Source organism: Cygnus olor, chromosome 4 (genome assembly GCF_009769625.2).
Source record: "Cygnus olor isolate bCygOlo1 chromosome 4, bCygOlo1.pri.v2, whole genome shotgun sequence".
Taxonomy (NCBI): Eukaryota; Metazoa; Chordata; class Aves; order Anseriformes; family Anatidae; genus Cygnus; species Cygnus olor.
This window is the reverse complement of record NC_049172.1, coordinates 15987805-16013021: the sequence shown is the minus strand read 5'-3', so window position 1 is coordinate 16013021 and position 25217 is coordinate 15987805. Positions and strand designations below refer to the sequence as shown.

At 47.7% G+C, this 25217-nt stretch overlaps 2 protein-coding genes across 11 annotated transcripts in view; one reads left to right on the top strand and one right to left on the bottom strand.

Moving 5' to 3' along the window:
- Nucleotides 1-2288: 2288 nt before the first annotated feature.
- Nucleotides 2289-11608, top strand: LOC121069043 (16 kDa beta-galactoside-binding lectin). Of its 2 annotated transcripts, XM_040554735.1 has the most exons (6): nt 2289-2436; nt 3832-3911; nt 4072-4243; nt 4738-4846; nt 10997-11025; nt 11274-11608. In XM_040554735.1, the coding sequence occupies exons 1-6, from the start codon at nt 2428-2430 to the stop codon at nt 11355-11357; spliced, it is 483 nt and encodes a 160-aa protein (XP_040410669.1). In that variant the 5' UTR covers nt 2289-2427; the 3' UTR covers nt 11358-11608. The 2 variants fall into 2 exon arrangements, with proteins under 2 accessions (XP_040410669.1, XP_040410670.1); XM_040554736.1 differs by lacking the exons at nt 10997-11025; nt 11274-11608 and having other exon boundaries at nt 2290-2436; nt 4738-4943.
- A 1306-nt stretch (nt 11609-12914) lies between these two features.
- The window catches only part of SHROOM3 (shroom family member 3), a 147437-nt gene continuing 135134 nt past the window's right edge, over nt 12915-25217 (bottom strand). For 7 of the 9 annotated variants that reach the window (XM_040554721.1, XM_040554727.1, XM_040554723.1 and 4 more), the window contains 5 exons: nt 22647-23564; nt 21062-21580; nt 20071-20221; nt 15843-16115; nt 12915-15234 (listed from right to left, as the gene is read on the bottom strand). In XM_040554721.1, coding sequence (XP_040410655.1) covers nt 14875-15234; nt 15843-16115; nt 20071-20221; nt 21062-21580; nt 22647-23564 — 2221 coding nt within the window. In that variant the 3' untranslated portion in view covers nt 12915-14874. The remainder of the gene's footprint in view (nt 15235-15842; nt 16116-20070; nt 20222-21061; nt 21581-22646; nt 23565-25217) is intronic. The other 2 variants (XM_040554722.1, XM_040554730.1) reach the window with 1 other exon arrangement.

Below are 25217 nucleotides of genomic sequence, written 5' to 3'. Positions count from 1 at the left end.
CTGCTTGTGTTGGGAGCCAGACAGAAGGAGCACCGGCTCTCCTCCGCATCCCCGCTCCTGTCCTTCGTGGGATGAGGCTGGGCAGCGTGGCCTTGCTTTGTAGCCTCTCCCCCTCTACAAACTCCCTGGAAGGGAAGGAGGCACACTGGGGAAGTTTCTCCCACTTTTTCCTGCTGGAGGCTGCAAAAGGGAAGACGTCCCTTCTTTTGCCTCCCCACTGTTGCCTTTTCGCTTGGAATAAAGGAGGGCGGTTTGGCATCTTGGCACTGCTGTCTGAGACTAAACACTGCTGATTTTACGGGACCTAAGACCAGGAGTGCTGTAAATCAGGGGCAAGACCAGAGGGTTTGCTGCTAATGCAGCCTGGCTGCCAGTGCGGAGCACTCAAGGAAAACAAACAGTGTGGTCTCCTGTGTGTTATTAGACAGATATCTCCCTGTCTGAACGAAAGGGTGGGAGGAGGAGATATCAGGCGAAAGAAGCAGCTCACGAGAAATGTGCATTTTGGAAGGGGAGTTGGGGTGCACAACACTATGGCACTGTGTGGCCCCAGCACTACAACGCAACTTGGCAGCAGCTCTGACTCCAGAAAAAACACTGCAGCACTGAAAGGAGGAGAAATCTCCAGGGGTTTTGCAGAGCTGAATGGAAAACAAACACAAAAACCCAACCAACCAAACAGAATTTGCTCAACCCCTCACACGTGGCAGCAAACAGGGGAACAACTGCGACTAAAGCCTCTAACACGTGATCCCCATTAACATCGTGCCAGAGACTGGGGCAAACTTAAGGTGGAATTTCTTGGGGTTTCTCCACGCTGTCCATGCTGAGGGCTGCTCCTGGTGGCATTTGCTATGGGCACTGGGTCTGCTCCTGCGGCTGACTCCTGGCTTCAGCGTGGCCTCGTGTACACGTGTTATGGCCAGGGAGTGCGTTGGAGGCCAGAGGACGTGTGGGATTTTCCCACCAGTACTTTTAGTCAGCATTTTGCCTTCTTTCATACACCCCAGTCACAGGGCTCCAGTTCAGACCTGTGACTTTCTAGTTCAAATGCAGCTCAGCTTTGATTCACCCGGAAGCATATGGGATGCAGAAATGCCTCGGGAATGTTCAGAAATGGGTGTTGGGGGGAGCTGGAGTGAAGGATGGTGTCAGGAGTCAGGATGCTGTTCGTGTAACAGCGAGCACGGTCTGCTGAAGTGTCAGCAGCCTCCTGCGTGGCAGCATGTCTCCTTCTGCTACCTAGCCATAAATCCCTGCACTCGGTGTCATAAACTGCCCCACACAGCCCACCCTAATGTTATCTGCAGATTTGTATCTCACAGGCTAGTCAAGGCTTAACCAACAAGTAACGTGCTGCATTTACGCAGCAGCTCTGACCCAAGTTGTACAAGTGGGGCTGTGAAGCTGCAAGTCATTAGTGTCCCTTCATGCATGAGGGAAACTGAGGCACGGAGGCCTGAGGACCCTGCTAAGGCTAATCCAAAGCTACACGCGGCACCCAGCTGACCTGGCCATGCAGACACGCATAGCACCACCGCTGCTCCCACCTTCCCCTCCCTGCTCTGCAAAGCCCCTCGGGGCAGGGACAGTGTGCTTGTAAGGGACGCAGCAAAGGTGAACAGCAGGAGTTAGGGACCAGCCGGGAAAACGGCCTCCTTCCTCGCTGCTTGCAGTCAACCCTGCCCAACTTCTTTGTCCGCCAAAAAAGCATTTCTCTTTTCCCTTTGGAGTCTGAGACTGGAATTGATCCAGCGAGATCACGCTACTTTTCAAAAGCTGCAGCCTGAATTCTCACATCTAGTAGTGCCTCACACCAACAACCTTAACTTTCAGGCACTTTTTAAGTGCTGGCACTGAACTCCACAAACTATTGGGTTTTATTGTACTGTAAGCAGTAATGTTTCATACCCTGGGGCTCCCGACAGCCCAGTCTCCTTGCAAGCACGAGGCCAGGCTGAGAGGGTGAGTACACACATATTCTGAGAGGCAGTCGCTTTGCAACAGTAACATGAGGACTCCAACCCTGATTTTAGGCAGGGATCGCTTAACAAAAAGCAGCCACCTCGCTGCAGGCACAGAGCCACACTCGGGCTGCGAGCCAACATACACTGCATAGCAGCTAGAAGAGCTTACAGTAAGGATTTCTAGGATCACGCAGAAGCAAACAATCGCTAGCTTTAAAAAAATCACACACATCCTGCCCACAAAGAACAATATCAATAGAGATCTCCCGCTGCCCACTTTAAATGGCTGGGAAAGCTCCAGCTTCCAAACAGCTGCAACTGATCCCCTTCTTCGTCCCCCCTCCATCATGTGATGGTCCTGCCCGAGTGATTTAAGCTGCTGGAGCCCAGTGCTGAGTCACGCTGGGCTGTGGAGCAGGGGCTCGGGGGTGTCCTGCCTGGTGGGGCTGGGATCTGCAGCATGGAGCAAGTGAGTGCCCTCTTCAAGCCGGACTGGTGTGCCAAGCAGGACTAGGGTTTGCCTGCCTGCCTGCGGGTTTTGGGCTTGGTGCCAAAGGTAGGAGAGGAAAAGGATTAGCTGAGAGGAAATGCTCAACTGATATGTGGCTGTGGGAGGAACAGTTAGGGTTGACCAGAAGTTTTTCTTTTCCCCCCTCTTCTCTAGTATGTTATCTAAGCGGGAAAGCTGTTTTAATGCATGTTTGTATCTTTGAGTGCTCTAAAGTTTTGGGACCAGTTTGAATGCCCTTTTTCCCTTAAGCTCCTTATTTTCCTTCTGGAAAAATTCATTTTGGATACAGGATGGGGCTAACAGTATAGCAGCAGCAGAGGAAAGCAGGACGGCAGTGTGTGCTGACTGTGCCCTGAGCTCCCTTTTCCTCCAGAGGTCTGTCCCCTGCTCCACACTGAGGCTGTGTGCCTGCAGGGCTCTAGAAGCAGAGCCAGAAGGCAGTGTCAGTGCCACAGCAATAAGCAGCTTAGCGGCTGCAGGGATCTGACCTCAGCAGGGACTAAGCAGGGAGCAGGCATGAGGCTGAGCACCGCTTGGGCTGGGTGGCCATCTGAGGGGGCTCTGGGTGCTGGAGCAGTAGCCCAAGCGAGCAATGGGACCAGCCTGAAGTTAGTCTCCCTGCCTTATCTGCCACGTGGCTAAGTGCAGCTCAGCATTACTGCACCTGGGCCTGGAAGCACAGGCACCCAAGCATGGCTTGAGTTACGCCTAACCTCACCAAACAGCTTCTTCCTCTTTGCTGAGGGAGGCTGGGGGATGTTAAGCCCTACTTGGGAGGCGTGAGGCTCTGGGACTGAATAATCTGGCTCTGAGGACAGGAACAAGCCCTTGTCTGCCCCATGAGAGCTTCCCTGGGGCTGTTCTGCTTTAGTGGGCTGCAGCCAGAAGTGGCTCCACTGCCCCCTCTCTTTCTGCATGCAGCTCTAAGACAAGTTTTGGTGGCCCCTGTCGGCTGGAGACATGCCTAGGGAGGGGGAAGGATGTAATGTTATACAAGCTGCATAACTGCTATTAAACCTGTGCTAGTGCCTGCTGCTGACTTGAAGGCGCAAGCTTGCTTGCGAGGATGTCTTTTGTAGCAGTTGGTAAAACAGCTGCTAAGTCACCCCCCTGACCTTGCTGCAGTGGGATGAGCACCTCACTGTCAGCTTGTGGTGCTCAGAGGGGTGGTGGGCGCACCAGGTGGCTGTGAGCCTGGATTCCCTGGTGAAGGTGGCTGGGCTGACTCAATCTCTGCCCTAGCCCTAAACTGCAAACGCCCTTGGGTCTGCCAGACCTGGCTTGTGCCTTGGCCCAGGCAGGGCTGGAAGGCTTGCTTTATGACAGACAAACTCCTGTGGTTTGGCCCCACAGGGACTGGTTGTTACTCAGCTGGATGTCGAGCCTGGAGAGTGCATCAAGGTCAAAGGGAAGATCCTGTCTGATGCCAAAGGGTGAGTGAGGAGACAGCAGATGGCTTGATGTGGTACTGCAGGGGGGCTGCAGTCCAGGAGGCTCCTACCCTTGCCAGGGGGTAACGGAGCTCCTGCTGGGTTCAGCTTGTTGGCATAGGGTGGCTGGAGCATCCCCTTGGCACCGCCTCTGTCTCCCCAGGTTTGCTGTGAACGTGGGGAAGGACAGCGGCACCCTCGTGCTGCACTTCAACCCTCGCTTCGACTGCCATGGGGATATCAACACTGTCGTGTGCAACTCGAAGGAGGACGGCACGTGGGGCGAGGAGGACAGGAAGGCTGACTTCCCCTTCCAGCACGGTGACAAGATTGAGGTGAGACCCCTGGGGTCTGTGGAAGGCCCTGGCACAGGGCACTGATGGGCTCAGGGCTCTTAATGCTGTCAGGTTCCCCCAGTGGTGGAGAAGGGGCAGGTGTGGAAAGGGAATTAGGCAGCAGGGGAAGAGTCTTGCTGCTGAAGCTGACCAACTGGACCTGCCCTAAGTCAATGCCCAACAGCTTGGCTATGTGAAGTGCCCCACTCTGGCCCTGCTTTGCAAGGTGCATGAGCAAGGGCGATTAAAACACTGACCTGTGATTCAGACTGGGCCTATTTTCTTCCTTTCTTGCAGAAGCTTAGAACTGACCTCAGGCGGAGCAAACCAGCTTCTTCTCCACAGCTCTGCTGGGCAGGGAGGGGGCTGAGCTGGTGGGCATGGCCTTGACCACCAGTGGCCACCTCAACTGTCCTGCACCCAGCCTGGAGGGAGTGGGGAGCCTGGCTTGTGACCAGTGATGCATTAGCCTTCCTTTTTGTGGTTCTCTACAGATCTGTATTTCCTTCGATGCAACAGAGGTAAAGGTGAAGCTGCCTGAAGCGGAGTTCGAGTTTCCCAATCGGCTGGGCATGGAGAAAATTCAATACCTGGCTGTGGAGGGTGACTTTAAAGTCAAAGCCATTAAGTTTAGCTAACTGCTATAGCTTGTCTTGTTTTCTTTCCCCCTGCATAGTGAAATAAACCCAAACTTGACATGGCTGCTTTCTCTGCTGTTTCCTGCTCTAATTTGCTCGCTCCTGTGTGCGCTACAGGGGTGGACGGGGGAAAGGTTATGTATCCACTTACGTGCTTATTTACAGCGCCTTGCAGCTGGTACAGGGCTGGACCACATGGCTGGCAAAGCATGACCTACTGTGACTCAAGCTACCTTAGCAGTAGATGCTCCCTTAACCCTGTTTGCTGCAGTAAGTGGTCTCTGCTTGGTTTCCAAACTCTGGGGCTAGTCTCAGCCAGGCTGCTGTGACAGGGAAGCTCAAACAAGTGTGTATCAGGCATGTCTTGTGCCACCTCTGCCCTGTTCTCCTCCCCAGGGACAGGGTAGTGGAGGGGGGTATGGGGCATGGCTTGTGCTCTTACAGAAAGCTTGGCTCTCCACAAGCATGCTCAGTGGCTGGGCATGTTGCAGGCTGGCACCGGTGTACCTGAGCAGCAGAGAAGAGCAGGCAAGTCAGGCTAAATACACATGGGGTAAAAGACAGAGTGAAAGGCGAGACCTGACAGAAAGCTTAGGAGCAGGTCTTGGGAGAGCATCCAGGCTACTTGTGCTGCTTCACAAACTGCAGCCTCTACACTGTAGGAGACCAGCTCCACGTTATACCATGAGGTCGGGGGCTCAGCTATGTGACAGGGATGGGTAACAAGGCACATACCAACAGGGGTACTAGCGCTGTTGGATCCCGAGTGCACCAAATACATGTAGTTGCAGTTAGGCACATAAAAATGAGCTTAGTGAATTGTGTCTTCTGCTTAAAACTTCTTTGCTCTGCTCATGCAATACCTTGGAGTGTGTCTGCTACAGCTATTCCTGAGCTGCCTGCTAGCCATGCCAAAACAGGGACTGAGTTGGGACTGCTGCAGCGTTTGAGGACCTGATGAAAGGTAATGGAGCCCTGCCTGCTAAGTGGAGTGGGAGCCTGGGCAGGCTGCTCGGCTGTGGGGCCGGCCCTGGGGCTGTCACAGCTGTGACAGTCCTGACCCCAACTGTGCTGGTGCAAGGTGCTACCTTAGCCAAATGCTGCTGAAGTGGTGGAATTTGACTCCTGTTAGCTAATCCCTGACAGCAGGGCTGCTATGGACCAGGGCTGTAGTTGCTTTGAACAGCTGAGCAGCCAGGCCAGCTGCTAGGGTAGGGGAGTAATCCTCTGTGGAGTATTTCAGACATTTGAATACCTCTTATGGGGAGGCTGACAGGCTGCAGTCCTGCTGCCCTTGTACCAGCACATGTGCTGTGTGGCAGTAACACTGTCCTGACCTGTACTGCAGCAGCTGCTGTAGAGCTCAGGAATCTGTGAGGTGACTTGATCTGGAGGCAGCTTATGGACACTCTTTTCTCTCTGCTGTCCAGCAGCCCTGCTATGGAGGCCTTCTTGGAGCGCTGCCAGAAGGGCATGGGTTACAGCTGTGTCTTGCCACTCACCTTGTGGGCACAGATGTGGAGATGGGGCTATGTTGGTTTCACCTCCAGAGCTGATGCAGCTAATGACAGTGAGGGACTTGTGGAATGCAAATGAGCTGGAGGCTTTCTGGGTGCCTGTCTCTGCAAGGGGGTATGTGGGTATGGGGAATGCCAAAGGGCTCAGAGGCTCAGGAAAAGTTTCCACTGTGCATGTGCTGGGAAGGGGTTGCTGTAACCCACCTCCTGTGTGGGAGAAAGGTGGGGATGGCACGTGCATCCCTGCATTGCAGGAGCCTGGCTATGCTGCAGGACTACCTCATCTAAACTGGACATAGGCACAGATAATGGTGCTTGTAACTCCTGTCCTGTGTATACTGCATTACACAGAATCACAGAAAGGCTCATGCTTTGCCTCGTCAAGTAAGTCTTGAGGGCTTTTTTTTTGAAGGCTATTGAAACTTTGTGGTAGGAGGGGAGAAGATGGCTTTTGGCTTGTTCCCCTCTCCCCCTGTTTTAATGTCTGAAGGTACACTAAATTATAAGGTGTTCTAGTTATTAGAAAGGAGTAGAAAGCTCTTATGTTGCAGAGGAATGTGGAGCTTACTTCAGGTGCCTGTGCCAGCTACGTGGATTAGATGAAGTATGTGTCTGCCAGCACTGACAGGAGAAAAGTTGATCTCATTTTTGCATGCTAAGCTGGCAGTCCTGACTCCTAGGTAGGCTAGCCACATGTGGTCCTGACCACTATGCTCAGAGCACAAACAGTGCCTTCATGGCAACTGCCCCCGCTCCCCCCAGTACTTTCCACAACAGTTAATTAGGCTTATCCTGCTTCCTAACACTGGCAGCTACCACTAAGGAGACCTCAAAATGGGAGAAAGGGGAGGAAGGAAGCATGCCTTTGCCAGCACTTCCTGCCTCTTGAGTCTTGTTCTCCCATGTCCCAGACTTATGAATACTCCTGTTTCTGTAAGTGACACTGTTAAACAGGCAGAGTAAACATGAAATGCTCTAGCTGGCTCCTGGAGTGATGATGAGACTCCTCTGTTAGAGAGATCAGGAAAGCAAGAATGCTAATGCCCTGCTGCAGGCAGAGGGTCACAGAAAATGTAAAAGCAGAGCTTGTTCCCTGCCAAGTATGTCCTCCTTGAAACGCATGGTGAACTTTGCTTTTCAGTATCCTTGGGAGGAACCTGAGTTCTGCTTGCTCTGGGTGGAGCACAAAAGCACAGACAGCACAGCCTAAAGGTGTGGGTTTTCTCTTTCTATTTAAATCCTGTCACATCTGTAGAGAGTCTTTCAGTCCAGTAACACTTCCCAGAAGGAATCAAGATCCTACAGGTTGCCTGATCACTGAGACCAGGAGAGGGAGGAAAACGGCACTGATCCCTTTTAACAGGGGATTGGGTGTACTGAATCCTCTAAGTTTGCTACACCCAAGTCAGCCTCGATTCTTGGTTATTCACCAGGAACTAAAGCTGCAGCACTTTCTTGCCTTACAGCATCATAGGGAGGCATAAGGGGACCTTGAAGACCTTGGAAAGCAGATGTAAGGCTACAACAATATGACCACAAACTGTGTTGTATAGTATCAACTCACACTTAAGAAAAGGAGAATAAATGCACAACTGCAGAAGAGGTTAGTATGGATAAAGTAAAGGTGACAGAGGAATTAAAATCTTATGCAGGACCTGAAAGAGTAGTAATAGGCCAGACAGACCAGCAGCTTTGTCTTCTCAAAAATAACTTCTCCTTGAGCAGTTCACATTAACTTCACTTGACAGAAATAGGCCATCTGAGTGACTGTAGCTACACAAGCATGCATATACCACTCTACAACACAGCCTCAAAAGACAGTTGCAGGACACTGCACCCAGAAACAGGGAATAGTGTAAGTATGAGCAGTGTCTGAAGGAGAAAGCTGGGGAAGTCAATGGGCAACCAAAGTTATGGTGGGGAAGGGGGAGGCAGTTGGGTCGCCTCCCTCTTAAATCACATATTCACAGGCAAAAAAAGATGTAAGAGTATTTCTTTCAAACAACAGACTTATAAGAAGGGAATTAGCATGTGTTGTACAAAATGAAAAGGTGACCTCCGGTCAGCTTTTTCCAAGAGCACTGGGTGTGCTGACAGCCATGTTCTTTTTTTTGTCTGCTCACCTTCTGCTCCCTTGATCTTGGTCTCACTCTTTTTACAAGGCAATGGGCAATTCTGTCACCCGCTCACTTTCCAAAATCCATCCTCAAACTGTAAGCTGCATTACCTGATAACTGCCCCCACTTTCTGGGGCTGTGCACTGGAAACTTCTACTACATGCTTCCCCTTGTAGCACAATGGTAGCCTAAGCACAAAGCTGGCTGCAGCTGTGGGACACTAGGCTGTCAGGGTCAGGTGGGTACAGACCATGGGAAGCTGCCTGGTGACAGGAGCCAAGGGATAAGACAAGCACCTGGCTACCACCACTGTGCCTGCACACCATGCTGAGAAGAACCCCAGAGGAGCACCATCATGTCTCCCCACTCTGCATCCCTCCCTCTGAGGAAACCCTTGCGGAAACCAAACCCCCAGCACACCCGCAGTGGGTGCAAGCAGAGAAGTCCAGGCTGCAAAGCCATCCTATGTGGAGAAAAAATGTATAAAAATTTATATATACTCACCCTTTTTCAGGAGGCTCCCAGCAGCGTGCTATATGTGGGCTCCTGACTGACCATCCTGAGCCTAGCTGTCCCTCACTGGCCCTGATTACTCACAGGTTCTAATGGTTAAAACACAGCCTTGGGGGGGGGGGCAAGCCCTGCTAACATTTTTTGGAGATTTTGGTGCTGGGGGGGTGGGCACAGGGTTGTCTGTGGCATTGCCCTGCTGTGCGCTACTCCCTCCAGTGAGGCAGTGACAGATGTGAGGCAGTTGGGGAGGCCCTGCCCAGCCCCATCGTGAGGTAAAATGGCGCCCACCTGGCCCCACTGAGGTAAAATGGTGCCTGCCCACCACCTCCTCTGGCTTAGTGCCTCACCGTACAAAACTGGCTTGCGTGACAAACTGATATTTGCAGAAAAGCCATTTTCTCTTTTGAAATCTTCCACAATGGTTTTTCTTTCTCAAATCCTATGCTTTTTAAATTTTTTAAATCCTGGTCTTATTTTAGCTCAACCAAATAGCTACGCTGTGGTGACTTTTATTAGAAATCTTGGGCAACCCTGACAGAAATACACGGTCTCAAGTTGTGAATCACAAAGGAAGAAAAAAGCTGTCTGGCTCACATTTACCAACTCTTCATTATGGGGTACAGGAAACACATCCTTATTCCTAACCCCCAAAAAAACAGAGCAGATGTGCTCACAGCAGTCAGCCATTCTCCACAAATGGCTCCAGCTCCCAACCCTACAAGGGGACAAGAAAAAGTGGATTTTTGTTATGATTTTAGTGCTAATAGACAATGTGTTTTATGAAAGCTGGACCTGCAACTGAGGAGGCTGTGCTACTGTATGGACATAAGCTGCATGCATGTAAGCATCTGGCAAAAGCCCCAGGCTACTTGTTTTTGCCACCCTGAATCCAGCCTATTTCTATAATTTGTATTGCAGAATGACAGTGGGGTTTGGCCAAATGGGGCGGAAAGGACCAACTCCTAGTCAGAGACCACTCTGGCCACATACACATCTTCAGTCACCTAACACAAACAACGTTCAGGAACTTATTGCCAGAAAAGCCCTGTAATTTACAAGAAACATACAACACTGAATTTATGTGCCTTGTGGGCTGCAGGGACAAGTGAAAGTCCTGTAGGAACACAGCCAAACCATAAAGCCATGCCACGGTCAACAAAAATCCCCTCTAGAGGGGACATAAAGGAAAAAACAACTCAGGTGAATCAAGCCCAGCCAAACCTGGGGAGCAGGTCCCTAGATATGCCCCTAGTCTGCTCACACCGATTTGAAGCGTTGGCTCCCTGATGAAAAGCTGTTTCCCATTTTGCAAACAATGAGTCACTGCTCATGTTAATATTCAGGATTTGTGTGGAGTGTCTCTGAAATGCCATCCAGGTTTATTTGCATGCTCCTCTTCTTGACCAGTCTAAATGTGTGTGTCAGAAGCTGAGCGGTGGAGATGATGGATCAGTCCTGATGCACGGACTGTTTCGGTGCTCTGCGGTTGATGGATTTTGTAGGTAACCTTCACAAAAGATCTTGTGTATGAACTTACAACCAACAGTCCCTAGTGTCTAAGCACCCCTTGCTAGATTTAGTCTCGAGGAAAGCATCTGACGTGAATTCTTTGTGACCATCAATGGCCCAAGGGCTCAGTTAAAAAAAAAAAAAAAATCGGATGACTAGATTTTCACAACGCGTTATATCACGTGGAACAGCACAGCCAAGCAGACTGCAGGGGTAGCATGTTGCTGAAAGCATGTGAGGACATACTGAAAGGTAGGCTGAAGAGACTTGCTTCAATGTCCTGCACTGCACAGACAGCATTGCAATGCGAGTGTATGCCTCCATCTTTTTCCTTTTCCCTGTGCGGGGTCTGGGTGCAATGACAGCAATGCAGTTTGATTGCTTTCAAAGGCCAGGAAAATTGCTGTGGGGCAACACTGACTTATACCTGCTTTTTTTTTTTTTTTTTTTTCCTGACAGGTCCCTCAGAAATTGGCTGGAAATTGAAGGTAACATTTTAAGGAATGATAACTCAGGAAAAATGTTGCCCCCCCTTTCTTTTCTGTGACTTTTCTGATTGTCCTCAAAGGCAAAGCCAGTTAGTACTGGGTAAACTGGAAGTTTCCCCTGCAACTGAGATGTTTACTGAGAGTGAGAATGTAGGGAAGGCAGATCACACAGTAACATCCCTTTTATACAACTAGCTTTTACCTTGAACTGACCTATATCAAAAGAGCTACTGCTTTGTCCTTACTAGGATTTGCCTCAAGCTAGAGAAGCAAGACTGCATGCTTCACTCCGTGCCAGGCATCAATTGCAGCCAGTTGAACGGGTCAGGTAGCTGTTGCGGGATCCTTTGACTGTCGATAGTCTGAAGAGAAAGAAAGAGACTTCTCCAGAGACCAACTTGGAGAAGGCACCTGACCCAGGTATTCTGAACTGACTTTGGGAAGAATCTCTTCCACCTTCATCTACAGAGGCTGGCAAACTCACGCAGCACCACCGTCCCCACAGCAGGGTAGAAAGTGGAGTATTCCATTTCAGTATCCCAATTTGATGTTTCATTTATAAAAATAGTGCTCCTTTTTAGCTAAAATGCCCACCTGCTGAGAACCACTGTCTGTTGCAAGATGTGTTTCGAATAATTTGCTTTGAACATGCTATAATGCTCAGCCTGTGCCGCAGCTGAAAGGGGAAATACCCCAGATCTGAGATAAGTGAGACACTGCATTTTAGGGAAGGGCTACCAATGAAAATCACACTCTGTATCTAGCTTGCAGGTTTTTGCCACTGCAGCCACATAGGTACGGGTTCAGATGTGGAAATCTCACATAGCTAGACCCCAAATTCAGATTTGTTTCAGTAAGCATATAAGGACTAGACGATAACTGTAAAATTCTACCCATGGTATTCCTGTCCCATGAAATTATGCCATCATTCTGTGAAATGAGTTTCCATTATGCTACAGTTTTAAGAACACAAGAGAAAAACAAAGTAGGATAAGGAGCAATGAATAGGTCTCCCTTTTTTGCTAAAGGCACTTTGAAATAAATCTACTAGGAAATAAATCTACTGGCTTGGCCAATGATTGGTTACCTTCAAATACATGTCAAGATGTGCTTCTGCCAAACTCAGCAAATCCTGCAGTTTGAGGAGCATTTTTTGAAAAAAAGTTGTGCAAAGGCTGTTTCCCTAATGATAAAGAAATATAGGCTTTAATTCATTTTTCACCTGAAGATCTCAGCTATTACAAAAACATAAATTACTATCACTTGCCTCATTAACTCATGCTTGTGTGTACAGTGGGAGCACACGTAGGACTTTCTTAGCAGGAATCCCCAAACTTGGTGGACTGCAGAGCCATGCCAAACATCTGAATTTCTTGAAAACCACCATGAACCCTTAACCTCAAAATTTTTAGCTGGAAACCCTACAAAAGAAACAGTTTTACACACTATTTAGTAAAGCCTTATATACCACCACCGCAAGGCTGGCCGACTGCCCACCACTTGGAAACACTTGACTTGCAGCGTAATGCCAGCACACTGAGTGAAAATTGGTGTCACTGCCTGCAGTACACGTGGGCGAGGGTGGCTGGACTTTGCAGCCCACGCAGCCCAGCGTGCTGCCTCTGAAATGGGTGCTAGTTTCTGCTGCACACAGGCAGACCCTGCTTAGCTGGGAGGCTCTTCCTAGCCTGAGGGTAGACTGCAGGGCTTTCTTTCTCAGGAAACAGTAAGTGGAAAAGGCAATGTTGCCCAGTTCCAAATGATTCACAAAAGCCTACCAATCTGCCAAGTTTTTTTGATTGGTTTCGGTATGTGTAAGATGAAAAGGTAGCTTAAAAAAAATCTAAATGAGCACAACTTTCAAATAACTAAAAGAACTGTGGAAGGTTTTTGTTTGTTTGTTTGTTTTTAGAATAAATTAAATGTTTTGATTGGCTGGAAACAGCTCCCCCCAGTTTTCCTGAAAACATCCCAAAGAATTATTCTTGAGTTACCTCCAAAATACTTTTTCTTCCAATTTTTTGATTCCGCTATTAAGGCATAAAAATGAGTTCTCCTGCTTAGGGTTCTCATGAAATGCTGTATAAACCTGAATAGCATTTCAAGCTCAGTAGTAGTGAATAAAATGTTTGCTGTCACGTTATTTGCTGCTTCAAAAAGCATTAAAACATCAAGTAGGTTTTATTTTGGGTATTGGAGAATTGATGCTTGATATGACAAAAGGACGCTGGTATTTTTTTTCAGCCTGCCAAGCTGCCTGTGGAAGAGCTACATGAGCTATTCAAAAAAACAAGTGGGGATTTAAAACTAGCACTGAAAGCAATAACTGTTGTAATATTCAGTCATGTTCTGGGCATGAAATTCAAAATGAATGATCTTAAAAACCACATGACTAAAATCTCTGCTCTGGTCCTGGTGGCAAGATAGTATGCAATGAACAATGCAACCCCCTGGAGAAAGGTTGAAACTTGAATTGCTTCCACAGCTGGAAATCTCTGCAAGGTTAGAAGAGAGATGACCCAAGTCTGGCTCATCAATTGCAATGGTGATCTGTTCAGGCAGCTCCTAGCCATTTCATTTAAATGGCAATGCAGCTCAGTAGAGAGGACAGCAACGTCCCAGACAGAAAAAGGGAGTTTGCCCCAATCTGCTTTGCTGTGTGCAGACTGGCAACAATCATCTAGCACTTGGTAAATTGATACAGCAAAGTTCAGTTGGGCACATTTAGTTATTGCAGGTTGGACTGACTAGGAGTATAGTCCTTATGATAGGATTTCAAGTTAATGCCTCTTCTGGCTTGTAAATCAATTTCTGATGAAGTAGGTTCAGTATCTCAAATGAGATACTAGTCTATGAAAAAAGTCCTACTGCACATCATCCCTTCACAAAAACAGGCCTATAAATAATGTCATTAGAGATCCCTTTCTCATCTCACAGAAATGCAAACAGGCTGCAACAGTAACACAGATCATGAGTTTGATTATTTAAAACAAAGACAGTCTCCTCCCAAACCTCCACAGTGAGTAAAGAGCAAGACTCATTACTTCATGCTAACCTGGACTCCTGTGATGCAAGTTTTCTTAAGAGCATGTTTAAACTCTAGAATCATTGGATCAAAAGATCCTGAAGAGGAAAGATTGTATTTTCCTGGTCAAAATGTCTTTCATAAGGACACTTACTGGTATGTTCAGCATGTGTTGAAACAGGTTGAAGCTTCTTCTGGTAGCCCTTTATTATATAAAAAACAACAACAACAAAACCACGAAGAGATGTTCCAGGCTAATGCATGACTATCTTTGGGGTTCCCTCTTTTTGTTAATGTTTTCACAAAGTACAAAATTAAATGTCTTTTCTACATACAGAACAAAGTAGAATCAAGTAACTGGTTAGAGTATGTACAAAAACTTACACGTTGTCTTGTTCTTTAAAAAATATAAATATCATTAATGTTCAGTAGAATGGGCTGGTTTTATTTTTAAGGCTTCATTCTTTTAGATCCTTCATTATTTAATGAGGTGCCAGGTAGGCAGGAAAGGGAGGAAAGAAAACAGGTGATGTTTTTTATTAAAGGTAACATGTTTATTTCTCATGAGAATTCCTCTTCTCTGGCAGGAGGAGATATAGTTTAGGAGGAGATACAGTTTAGTTCCCTCCAGACTGATTTAAGTTTCCAGGAAGCAGTGCTGGAAGGAAAGGAAAATAAAACCTTTATTATTGCTATTTTTTCCTTCATTGAAATCCTGTTTTAAACCTGTCTCCGTTCACTGTCACTGTAGAGAACCATCTCCAAAGTACTTGGATTAAATAGACTCAAGCAGAAAGACTTTTCCCAGGACCACATGGGAAAGGTTAGAGTGAGGATGAGACCACTGGAAGCGTTTTACCACCGACCCCGGCGGAGGTAGCAAGTGCTGCAGCTAGGGCAGCTGCTGCCGTTGCATCCCTGGGTGTGAAGTCTGTGGGGAGGCTTTCCATCAGGCACTTGAGCTGTTCCTGACCCAGTTTGATTTTATCGTCTAGCTCTCGCTGCTCTATGAGGAGTGCGGACTTCATCTTTACAAAGTGCTGGTAGTCCTGGAGCTGCTCCTCAGAGAGGTAGTTGCCCAGGATCTCCAAGACCACCCGTTCTCGACGGTCAAGGTTTTCCTTCAGTTCCCGGGCGTCTTCGTGCTGGCCAGCCAGCAGTTTCCTCTTCTCGTTCAGAGAACTCTGCACATACCAGAGAGAGCGATTCAGTATCAGCAGCACCAAACTCATTTATCTCCCCTCTCCTTCCCCCCAGTACTGTGTTTGCCCCCTTTAGGGGAGGAACGATGGCTGCTAAGCTCCGGGACACAGAGTCAGGAGCCTCTGGAAGGAGGATGGATGAATGGGAATCCCGCTGAACAGGACTGCAACTGCTCTAGTCAGTGTGGGGCAGAAAGGACCCCAAGAACGTCAATAAAACGCGCTCAAAAGCAGCAACTACCAGGAAAACCTGGCTTTGTCTTTTACAGCCACCCAAAGAATGTTAAAATGTGGCTGCAACTGAGGTAAAAGGCAGTGGGTTGTTCCATAATACAAACCACTACACAGTCCCTCCTCCACACAGACATGCTCTGCCAAACACAGCCACTGTTTCGAGGTAAAAGCCATAGGATCTGACATACTTGTACAAACCAGGATCAAGATTCCTGGGGACAGAACCGTGTTTGCTACTGCTTACACAAAATCAGTGAGGCACCTGCCTCCCTGTGAGCCTTTGGAGGTCCTAGCTTATACAAGCAGGTTCTTGTGACTGAGAAAGACCAAGACGCTACAGTTGTGCAGATACGTACCCGCTCTTCACTGTTGGCATTTTCCCCTAAGCTACTCAGAACATTCTCAACCCGGGCCAGGCGTCCTGAGAGGGAGAGCAGGAGGTTCACCACCTTATCTAAATCGCCAATGAACATCTTGTATTTGTCAAACTCGTTTGGTTTGCATAGCTCGCTGATCAACAGCTCCACCTCCTCTCCAAGAGCATTATTCATCTTAATGTCTGCAAGCAGGCCTTCCTTGGCTTCCTTCAGGACTTCCAGTTTGTGGGTCAAGCTCCCGATGAGCTCAGCCTGTCAGAAGGGAAACACATTGCCACATCGGTTATTATCATGATCACACTGCTCATACGGATGACGACAACAAGAGGATATGGCTACAGTCCCTGAGGAGCAGGGTCAAGTCAGCAACGACTGACAAAGGAAACATAAAGAAGACAATAAGCTGGGAACCGAGAAAACTCTGAAATTCCACATTTAGCTGATAATCTGAATCTGATAACCTGATCAGATTACACGAAGATATATTTGTTCCATCATCAATGAACATCTTCAAAAACAACATCCAATTTGGTTTGCCGTATTCTGATACCCAGATGCATATATCTGAAAGAGGATAACCGTATGCACCTTCCTTCAAAAGGTTCTGTTAAGAGAAGAGCTACAACCATATCTCCTGCATCTTCCCAGCTCTCCGCCTCAGCCTGTGATTCCTTGTTGTGATGTTACATTTTGCATGACCCAGAACTGTATCTAACAACTGGCAGAAAAATTGTTTTAAGCCATATTTTTAATGACATGACAGCAGACTGAGCTGGCACTTGGTAGTTACAAAGCTCAGCAGGAAAGAAGGAATTGCCACATATTTCCCCCTCTTATGGCACCCTGAAAGTACTGACTGCTCCTTTCTATGCTGCCTCAGTGTTGAGGTGTAAGCCTCAAGTTCAGCTGTGGCTGATGAGATATCACCAATACTTCCCGGCTGTGCAGACTGCCTCACGTGGAGATGCACCAGGCGAGCATTTATACCAAAGATGCTCTAATTTTCTTATTGACTGATCAAAGACATGGAGAGCACACACTCATTTTGTGACAATGCTGCCAACTGTTTCACTGACAAAGAAAAGGAGGCCCCCAGGGTTCAGTTACTCCAGAACCACCACTGCTGCACATGTGCTGGAAATCCTAATTTCTGTTAGGATTTAGGGGAAAGACATATATATGCAAAAGCAGAAGTCAGTGGCCTGGGGTTTGCAATTTTTGCTTCCGTTCTGTCAGAAGTGAGAGCACAGAGAGTAGAAATAGCTCTTGATACAAGGGTTGGGCTATGTTCAGTCTCTTTTACGTACTCTTCTATGTTCAGTCTCAGTTTATGCACTGATGAGGCACCATTATATGTATGTTAATCTACTCTGCATACCGATGCTGCAGGATTAAATATAAGTAAATCACAAGCTTGCCTGAAAATATTCTCTCAAAGTTTACTAGCACCGTCTTCTTTCCATCAAAACTTATGATAATTTCAAGTGGGATTGAAACTGTACTTCAGAGGAAAGAGGATCTTTAAATGCAGGTCAGGCTGGGGGCTGCTCTTGCAGCCAAGAAATAAAGACCACTGTTGAGGCTGACACCACTAGATGGTACACTCTGTGCATGCTCTGGAGCTCATGGTCTTCTGGCTGCACTAGTCCACTGGCAGCTTCCACATATATGCAAAAGCTTAATAAAATATGAGAAATATTTTCTTAAAACAAATGTCGGCTACCAGGTTTATGCTGGAATGACTGGTAACTCGTGCCATTTCTTAGTAGAGTACTCAAGGGGGAGAGGAGAGAAAAGGTGATCTTTTACTACATCCCACCTGGTAGGATAAGGGACAGCAAAAACTCCTTTACTTGGATTCTCCCCTCAGTATGACAGGTAGTATCCAGGGACAATAACCAACACTTGTCCTTTCCTTTGCCTATGATGCTAATGCCACTTCCAAAAGAAAGATCCAAGGTCCTTACCAATTAATAACCAGACCAACTCCTGTGGAGAAGGGATCCAATCTCAACAACTATGATGGCAGGGGAGAAAACCCTATTGCACGGCTCTGTGGGCTGGACACAAAGTCTGGCATTGACCTCTGCAGGTTTTCAGGAGGCCTGAGCTGCTCAGAGGTGGCAGTCACTCCACCTGCTCTGGAAGACCTGCACAAGGTGCAGGCCTGCTCTACGGGACTGCCAGGGGCGAAGTACGTTTGTTCTTGAAGGCCTGGGAGCTGGACAGGAACTGCTTTGTTAATTAATCAGTGACTCTCCTATGATCCCAAACCAACATAACTCTTTTGGACATTTACAATGGAAATGAGCATAGTTTACCCAAATGACCTCTCAGAGTAGCTGCCTTCTCAGATAATGCCTATGCAAATGTTGTTTCACACAGACCATGAACAAACATGCCAGGCAGATCTCGCTGTCTGGGCCTAATCACTCCCATCGATTTCTGTTTTTCCATGCCAACGTAACCTTTGAGGCCTGGGACATGTCCTCCAGTGGCAGGCACACATTTACTTGCAAGCCTGTCAGATGCTTGCAGCATGCCCGCTGACTCCTTGGAGCATCCTCCTCCTCGTATTTCATCAGCAGGCAGTCGATTTCGAAGTGAACGGCACCCCAAGAATCAATCAAGTACTAGAGGCATGGTGGGCTGTGATTACCTCCGAAGCTGCACACTCTACAACCAGCGGCTTGGGCCAGATAAATCAAGCAGCATATGACACACGTTATCCATACATGTGGAGGACCACAGATATTTGTATTGGTGGCAGGCACTGAGTGTCTTTAGACCACTCCAGCGGCAGGGTGTAACAGCTCCTAAAGACCTGACAAGGGCCTACCTGCACCTCAGGTGCTCAAAGAGTTAATCTACTCACTCACTGCTGATAATTTGTGTTATGGAGCACTTCGATGGAGATCTCATTGTATCTGTCACTGTATTAATGCCTAGTAGGGAGCATACTTTGCTTAGCACATAAAAGCTGAGAACAGAAATGGTAAAGCAATGTCAAAAAAAGAGGTAAGCTCTCCAAGTCAGAGCTGCAGGACAAACTGCACATTCCCAAACACCACCCAGGCTCCTATCTTCTGCTTTTTTACCCTTGGCATGGGAGTGAGGATCCAGAGAGAAAATGTGGAGCTGTGCTAGAGACACATGAATTCCCTACACTTTGACAAAAATCCAGTGCAGATTTCAGTGCAGGAGGAATTAAGGACTGTATTTACAGCATATGGGACTTGCACAAGTATTTTTATCCTTCAGTATGTTTAAACTCTGCTGACAAACAGCATGAAACATGGACTATGTTACTCTGTCCATGTCAATGTAGGACTTTTTAGATTTACAGGCAGGCATATCTGCTTTTGACGTGAAGGTGATAGGTGTGTAAAGAGAGGCACAGACACGCAAGTCACCTGCCTGTGACTCCTTGAGATTTGTGAGCTTCCCAACTTATCTTTAATTAGCAGGTAACCAATGTGAGACAACGACAGGATCAAATTAGAAGGCCCTGCAAAAGCCCTGGAAGGAAGAGCATCCAAGCCTACAGCAAGAATCGCGGGGCCATTCCTCAAATATCGCCTCAATACAAGAGGAAAAAGTTTTCTCCTCCCCTGCCCTGCTCTCCCCCTCCCACCCAAGTCATTGCATCGAGGCTGCGCTGACTGAACTGCTGAGAAGCACAGTTTTCAGTACATCAGTGAAAACAGTAAGGTGTGAGAAAAAGGAGTAACCAACATTCCTCTGGAGGTGGTGCGTGCAGGCAGCAGGTAAAATGGGTAAATTGGCTTTGGTCAGGAGGAAAATCATAGGGTGAAACCTCACGCACCGAGACAGTGCAGTCACTAGCTGGACTCTGTTCCTGTTTCTAAGCCGAGCTTGCTCAAGTGACTCCACCTCTCCCTTTTACTTCCTTGCTATGGGACAGGGACTGTCTCTTACAAGCTGTACGCTCACCATTTGGCACAATACAGGCCAGCCTCAGGGTTGTGCGAGATTTGTACTCAAATGTGCAGTCAGATTAACCCTCTTCACTCAATTTGAGTCACCCCAATGAAGCTTCACAAGCAGCCTAAATGCATCCAGCCCCCATGCAACTGAGGGCTGTATCAGCCAAACGCTGACATCAAATAGAAATGCACTTTACTTCAGGGTTTATTATTATTTCAGGAATGTAAACAGCAAGTGATGGTGTGTACTTTGAATTTACCTTCTTCTCATTGATGTCCAGCAGCTCCTCTTCCTCCCCTGCTTCTTCTGGCAAGTCTTTGATTTTATTCAGCAGTTCTGCTTTGGGTGCTGAAACATTGTAATAAGCAGGGCAGGTGACCAGAGTTACAGGAGCTTCCTTTTCTTCTCTCCTACACCACAGTGAAGAGAAAGGAGGAGGTCAGTCTGGTCAGTCTGAGCCTGACTTTTCCCATGCCTAGATCCGTGGTGTTCCAGCACTCCCTCTTTGGTACCTTCTCAGTGCTGTTAACCACGAAGGAAATGGCTGATTCTCACCATCAGAGGGTGCACGTCAGCCGCTTTCATCTCTCTCCCTGCGCAGAACAGCACAGCTGCTCTGTTTAAGTGTTGACCGGTTAACTGCTCTGACCAGGAACAGATCCTTGCTAGAGAAAAATCAGCACAGCTCAGCTGGTGATGGCTAAACTGATCATTTTATTTGGCATCATCATGCATTACCACTTATTGCTGTGTGGTTCTCCAGCTATCCTTTGGAAGTCTCTACCTTAGAACAGCTACACTGCAGGACTTGGGCTGATCTTTTTGTCTGTCTGTAATAAGAAGGCATCCCCACCCCTCCTTTCGAAACTGGGCCTCTCATTAGCTTTCTGCCCACCGCTGGTTTGGTCCTGATTTTACTGTTGTACCTGTGTTCTTTGGACTGAATTGCTTCCAATTACAAAAATTAAGAGAGCAAAATCAAACAACACCTCCAGAGATGGTTCATTTCCTGTCCGGTCACCAAGCTCGGCATCGTTTTCTACATGGTCCAGAGAGGTGAGCTCAAAGGCCATGCACAGTCAAGCTCACGAGAAAGGGCATTCAGAAGCTCCCTGCCAGTCCTCATGCGTGGGACCTGAGAAACTCACTCTGCCAGTGAGGAAAAATTTGGCACAGTCTTGTCCTTAAAAGCAAACAAGCAGTGAGTTCTGCTGTGACATTAACCCACAAGCCAAACAAAGAGTGCTTACGTGTTATCTTCTGCTGCTGTCCTGCTAGATTTCTTCTGTGTCATCTTCCTTTTCATGTTGTTCTCCTTCAGCAAGCTGGTTCCACTAGGGAAAAGCCCTTCCATTAAGTCCATGGTTGTCTTCATTTTGGAGTCTGGATCCAGGATATCAGCCAGAGACTTGTCTTTATGGACGATCTCCTTCGCTAGAGCCTCTGACTTAAGATCCTCTGGGCTCTTTTTCTTTGTCTTCACCGGAGGAGCTGTGCTGAGTGTCCCGGAGTCTGGGCTGCCCTTTTCTGACTCTCCGGTGTTAACTGCTGGCTCTCTGTGGTTGCTATCAGGTTGAGTTGTGGGCTGTCTATCAGAGCTTTGAGGCCCTTCAGAAGAAGCAGGTAACTGGTGCTGCTTATCCACAGCAGGTGGAGAACTAGTCCTCTTTGATGCAGGCGATGAGAAGGACCAATTCTTTTCACTGATATTCGTGCCCAACCCTGTTATCTCCCTCTTGGCCAGGGCTTTGGGAAAGCTTCTGAAGCTGTTATGGACAGAAAAGTTCTGTGAGATGAAGGTAAACTTACCACACAGGATTTCTGTGAACAGATGATGAAGGCCTAAGACAAATACGTTTTCTTTCTCTCTCACTCATTTCTGTCTTTGCATTTCAACACAGAAAAGCCCACACTATGAAGCTACGGGTGCCAGATGCACTTCGTTCCCTTACCTGGATGCTGCTGTTTTGTCATACCATCACAGAACCAGTGAGTGACAAGTCAGTTTGTTTTCTGCTCATGGGATGGGGACATTGAATCTCAGCACCTTTGAATGACAGCCTGAGCAGTCCACACTTGATTTGTCCTTTTTATGTTGGAAAAGCCCTGGCCAGATTCTTCTCTGATGGAGGGATCCCTCCTCCTTCCTTGGGAGCAAGGGAAGCTGTGCTGAGTTAAACCAGCTGGGCACCCAGCCCAAAATCCTATCCTTCAGGAAAAATTCACTATACAGAGTTACTGTGACATATTTGTGTTGTCACTTCTTGGCACATGTTCACTGTTTCATAACAGGATTGTTTCATGCCAGGTCTAAAATGTACTCTGGGAAGTCTAACAGTTTGGAAAAAGACAAATTTTCATAGTTCTCTCTCAAAACACAATAACTGGATGGAGTAAGCAGCCTTTTTAACTCTTCATGCTGGAGTGAGTGAGAAGCAACCCCACTGAAACCCACTAAGGAAGTGCAGGGAGAATGAGACCAGGATATTTCCTCACTCATCACCCTCTTTGCTTTGCCCGCTAAGCACCTGTCAATGCATCTGCTGATGGACCACGAAACTTTTTGTCTTCTTGCTTTCTGCCCTGGCCCGGCCACATCATTTAACAATGCTCTTGGCAGCCAGCAATGCCTAGAGGCAGCGAGTCTGTCTGTCTGTCCCTCTCCCCTTGTAATGCGTGCAATCCTCTGCAAGCTTCCCACTCAGCTAGCAGCTGCGGGTGGGTTGTGGTGGCACGCGGAGCTGTGGAGGTCAGTCACATTTGGCTGGAGCCCTGCATATCTTACTGTATATGGCTCTGCAATGCCCGAGACGCGGCGTGACAGCTCTCCCTTACCTCACTTTGTCCTCCTCTGGGAGCCTGGTGGATTTGTCTCCAGCTGCCCCATACCCCTCAAGTGCCACCCGTGGGGGAGGAGGTGGGAATTCCTCTGTGCCATTCACAGAAGTGCAAGACCTCAGCTCAGGAGGAAGAAGGGGTGGCGGTGGGGGTGAGAAGGGTGGAGGGATGACCCCGGGCTGGGAAGACATGACAAACACCTCGTCGTCTTCATCGTCCTGCAGCAATGGCGGGGGCGTGAGCTGCAGGCACGACTCCGAGATCCGGAGGTGGGTTGTCCCCTGGGGAGAAGGAGTCTCTGGGTCAGAAGAAGTGCTGCTCTGTGTCGGAAGGGACTGCCACCTCTGGGAGAACTTTGGCCCAGCTGCTGGAGGAGACACCAGAGCAGGTGGTGAGCTGTTTTCTTTGACTGAATGAGCCCATATCACCTTGGCTGGGAGGGATCTGTGCAGCAGCCCTGCTTTTCTTCTCCACATGATTTCTTCTGCAGGAGACTCAGGGGATCTATCCTGAACAGCATCCAGAGACTGTGCCTGTGTAGTACCACTGCTCTCAGGGGGAAGAGCATCTCGTTTGGCATGGTGCTGTCTCAGAGCCTGGCCATCCTCTGCAGTCAGAAAGTCTGAGGGAGTCTGTGTGGGCGTAGTAGGTGAGGACCGGCCGGATGCATATGGATTAAGAGGAAGGAACATGGGTTTAAAGCCTTGCTTTTGCTCTGGATAATGACTCCTTGCCTCTGTTGGAGATGGGACAAATGCAGAAGTCCTGATATCTTGCCTGGAAGATTCTGAGGTCTTATGGCTCTCGGTCACTGTGGAGGACCTGGTGGCAACCTCGCTACCATGGAGTGGATGGGGATAATAACTTGGAAACGCCATTTTTTCAGAGTGGCTTCTTTCTTTCTTGCTGAAAGACCTATAAAAAACAAGAGACAAACCACTTTAAGATTAACAATTAATCAATGAGCAGGAAAAGCTACTGTGCATCTTAAAAACCAAGTTAGATGACCATTTGAGGCCTGTGTCAGTGCCTGCTGATCCAGGTGAGGTGCAGTTGTGATACTGAAGGGAGGGGTAAATGTAGTCTACTAATTCTAGAATTCTAGGGACATGGACCCAGATCCATTCCTACCCACCATCTCACATCACTTTCAGTGTGTGCTATGTCATATACATGTGCACACACACACTGAACATCACAGCAATAACTCAGCAGAAAAATATCTTAGGAAAACCCAAGTACCTGGCTACCCTTCCAGCCTCACTTTGAATTCTGTTTATTACAGATGGGGTTGGTACTGACCACAGTAAGGAAGACTACTTGACATTATCTACCACCAGAGTCTATTCTCAATTGCTGATAACTTTCACAATTTAAGTTTTATGGGCCAAACATTTGCCATTGCATTATCTGTTCCTTTTGAGAAGGTACAATTGTAATGATTCAACTGTCTTCAAGAACAAAGTGAAGCAAAAAATGCAGTATTTTGACTGTGGAGAAAAAAAAGAAAAAAAAAAAAGCTTGTACAACCTTGGGATCCCATTAGGAAAAAGAGCTCCATTTATATATGCAGGTGTTACAAAAAAAAACCAAAGCCAAGATACTTCAACCACAACAGGATGTTACGACTGCAAAGTCAGCAGATTAAATTATTCTTTCCATGTCTTGTAAAATGTTCTCATGTGAGTCTGAGAAATAGTGTCTGGCCTTTGAACAGAGGATCCTGCTCAGAATATGTTGCCAAACCTACTTGCTCGTATGGCTATTTAGCTGGAAAACAAAATGAGCTGTAATAATAGCGCTAGCAGATGCGAGAGAAGATGGCCTAAAAACATGAGGCCATACCATAAAACAATAAAATACAATAAAGCTGAATTGCCAATACATTTTCTGTTCTCAAGATGCATTGTTCAAACAATCTAACGCTGCCAGCCCATGATGTTTGAGACTTGGGGCCCAAATTTGCTCTCAGGCGCGCTGGTACAAATTAAGAACAACCTTGTCAAACACATGGGTCGTTCTGGCTTTATTCTGGTGTAACTGAGAATAGAATTTGGCAGCCTTTGTCTGGGGGTGGGGAAACTTCCCAGACAGACTGATCTTGGTATTGTCTGTGGTTCCTGGACAGTAGCAATGTGTATTCTTTTCAGATGCTCAGTGTTTGTCAGAAACACCAGATGGTAATTCTCTAATTTAAAGCTCTCTCCTACCATGGAGGCAACCGTGGGTTCTAAACTGGCAGAAAAACAACCATTCCCAACAGGGCTTATGGGCCAGCTATTATACGACACCTGTGGAGCAGTGTAAGAGCACAGCACGTGTGGCAAGACCAGATGACTGCTGACCAGGGCTTGTGTAACTTGACCATTTGATAGTCTTCCTTCCTCGATCAAGAGAGGCAGTAGAGATGGTCCCATCTCCTCTCCAGCACATTAAACAGCCGTGTCCCAAGGGAACACAGAAGTGTAATTCCTACTGCTTGATACTGCCTCCCTTGAAGGGCCCAGGCATGCAGCATGCCGCAGGCAGAGATAGGATGATAACAGTTGTATGTGAGAAGACCGGCTA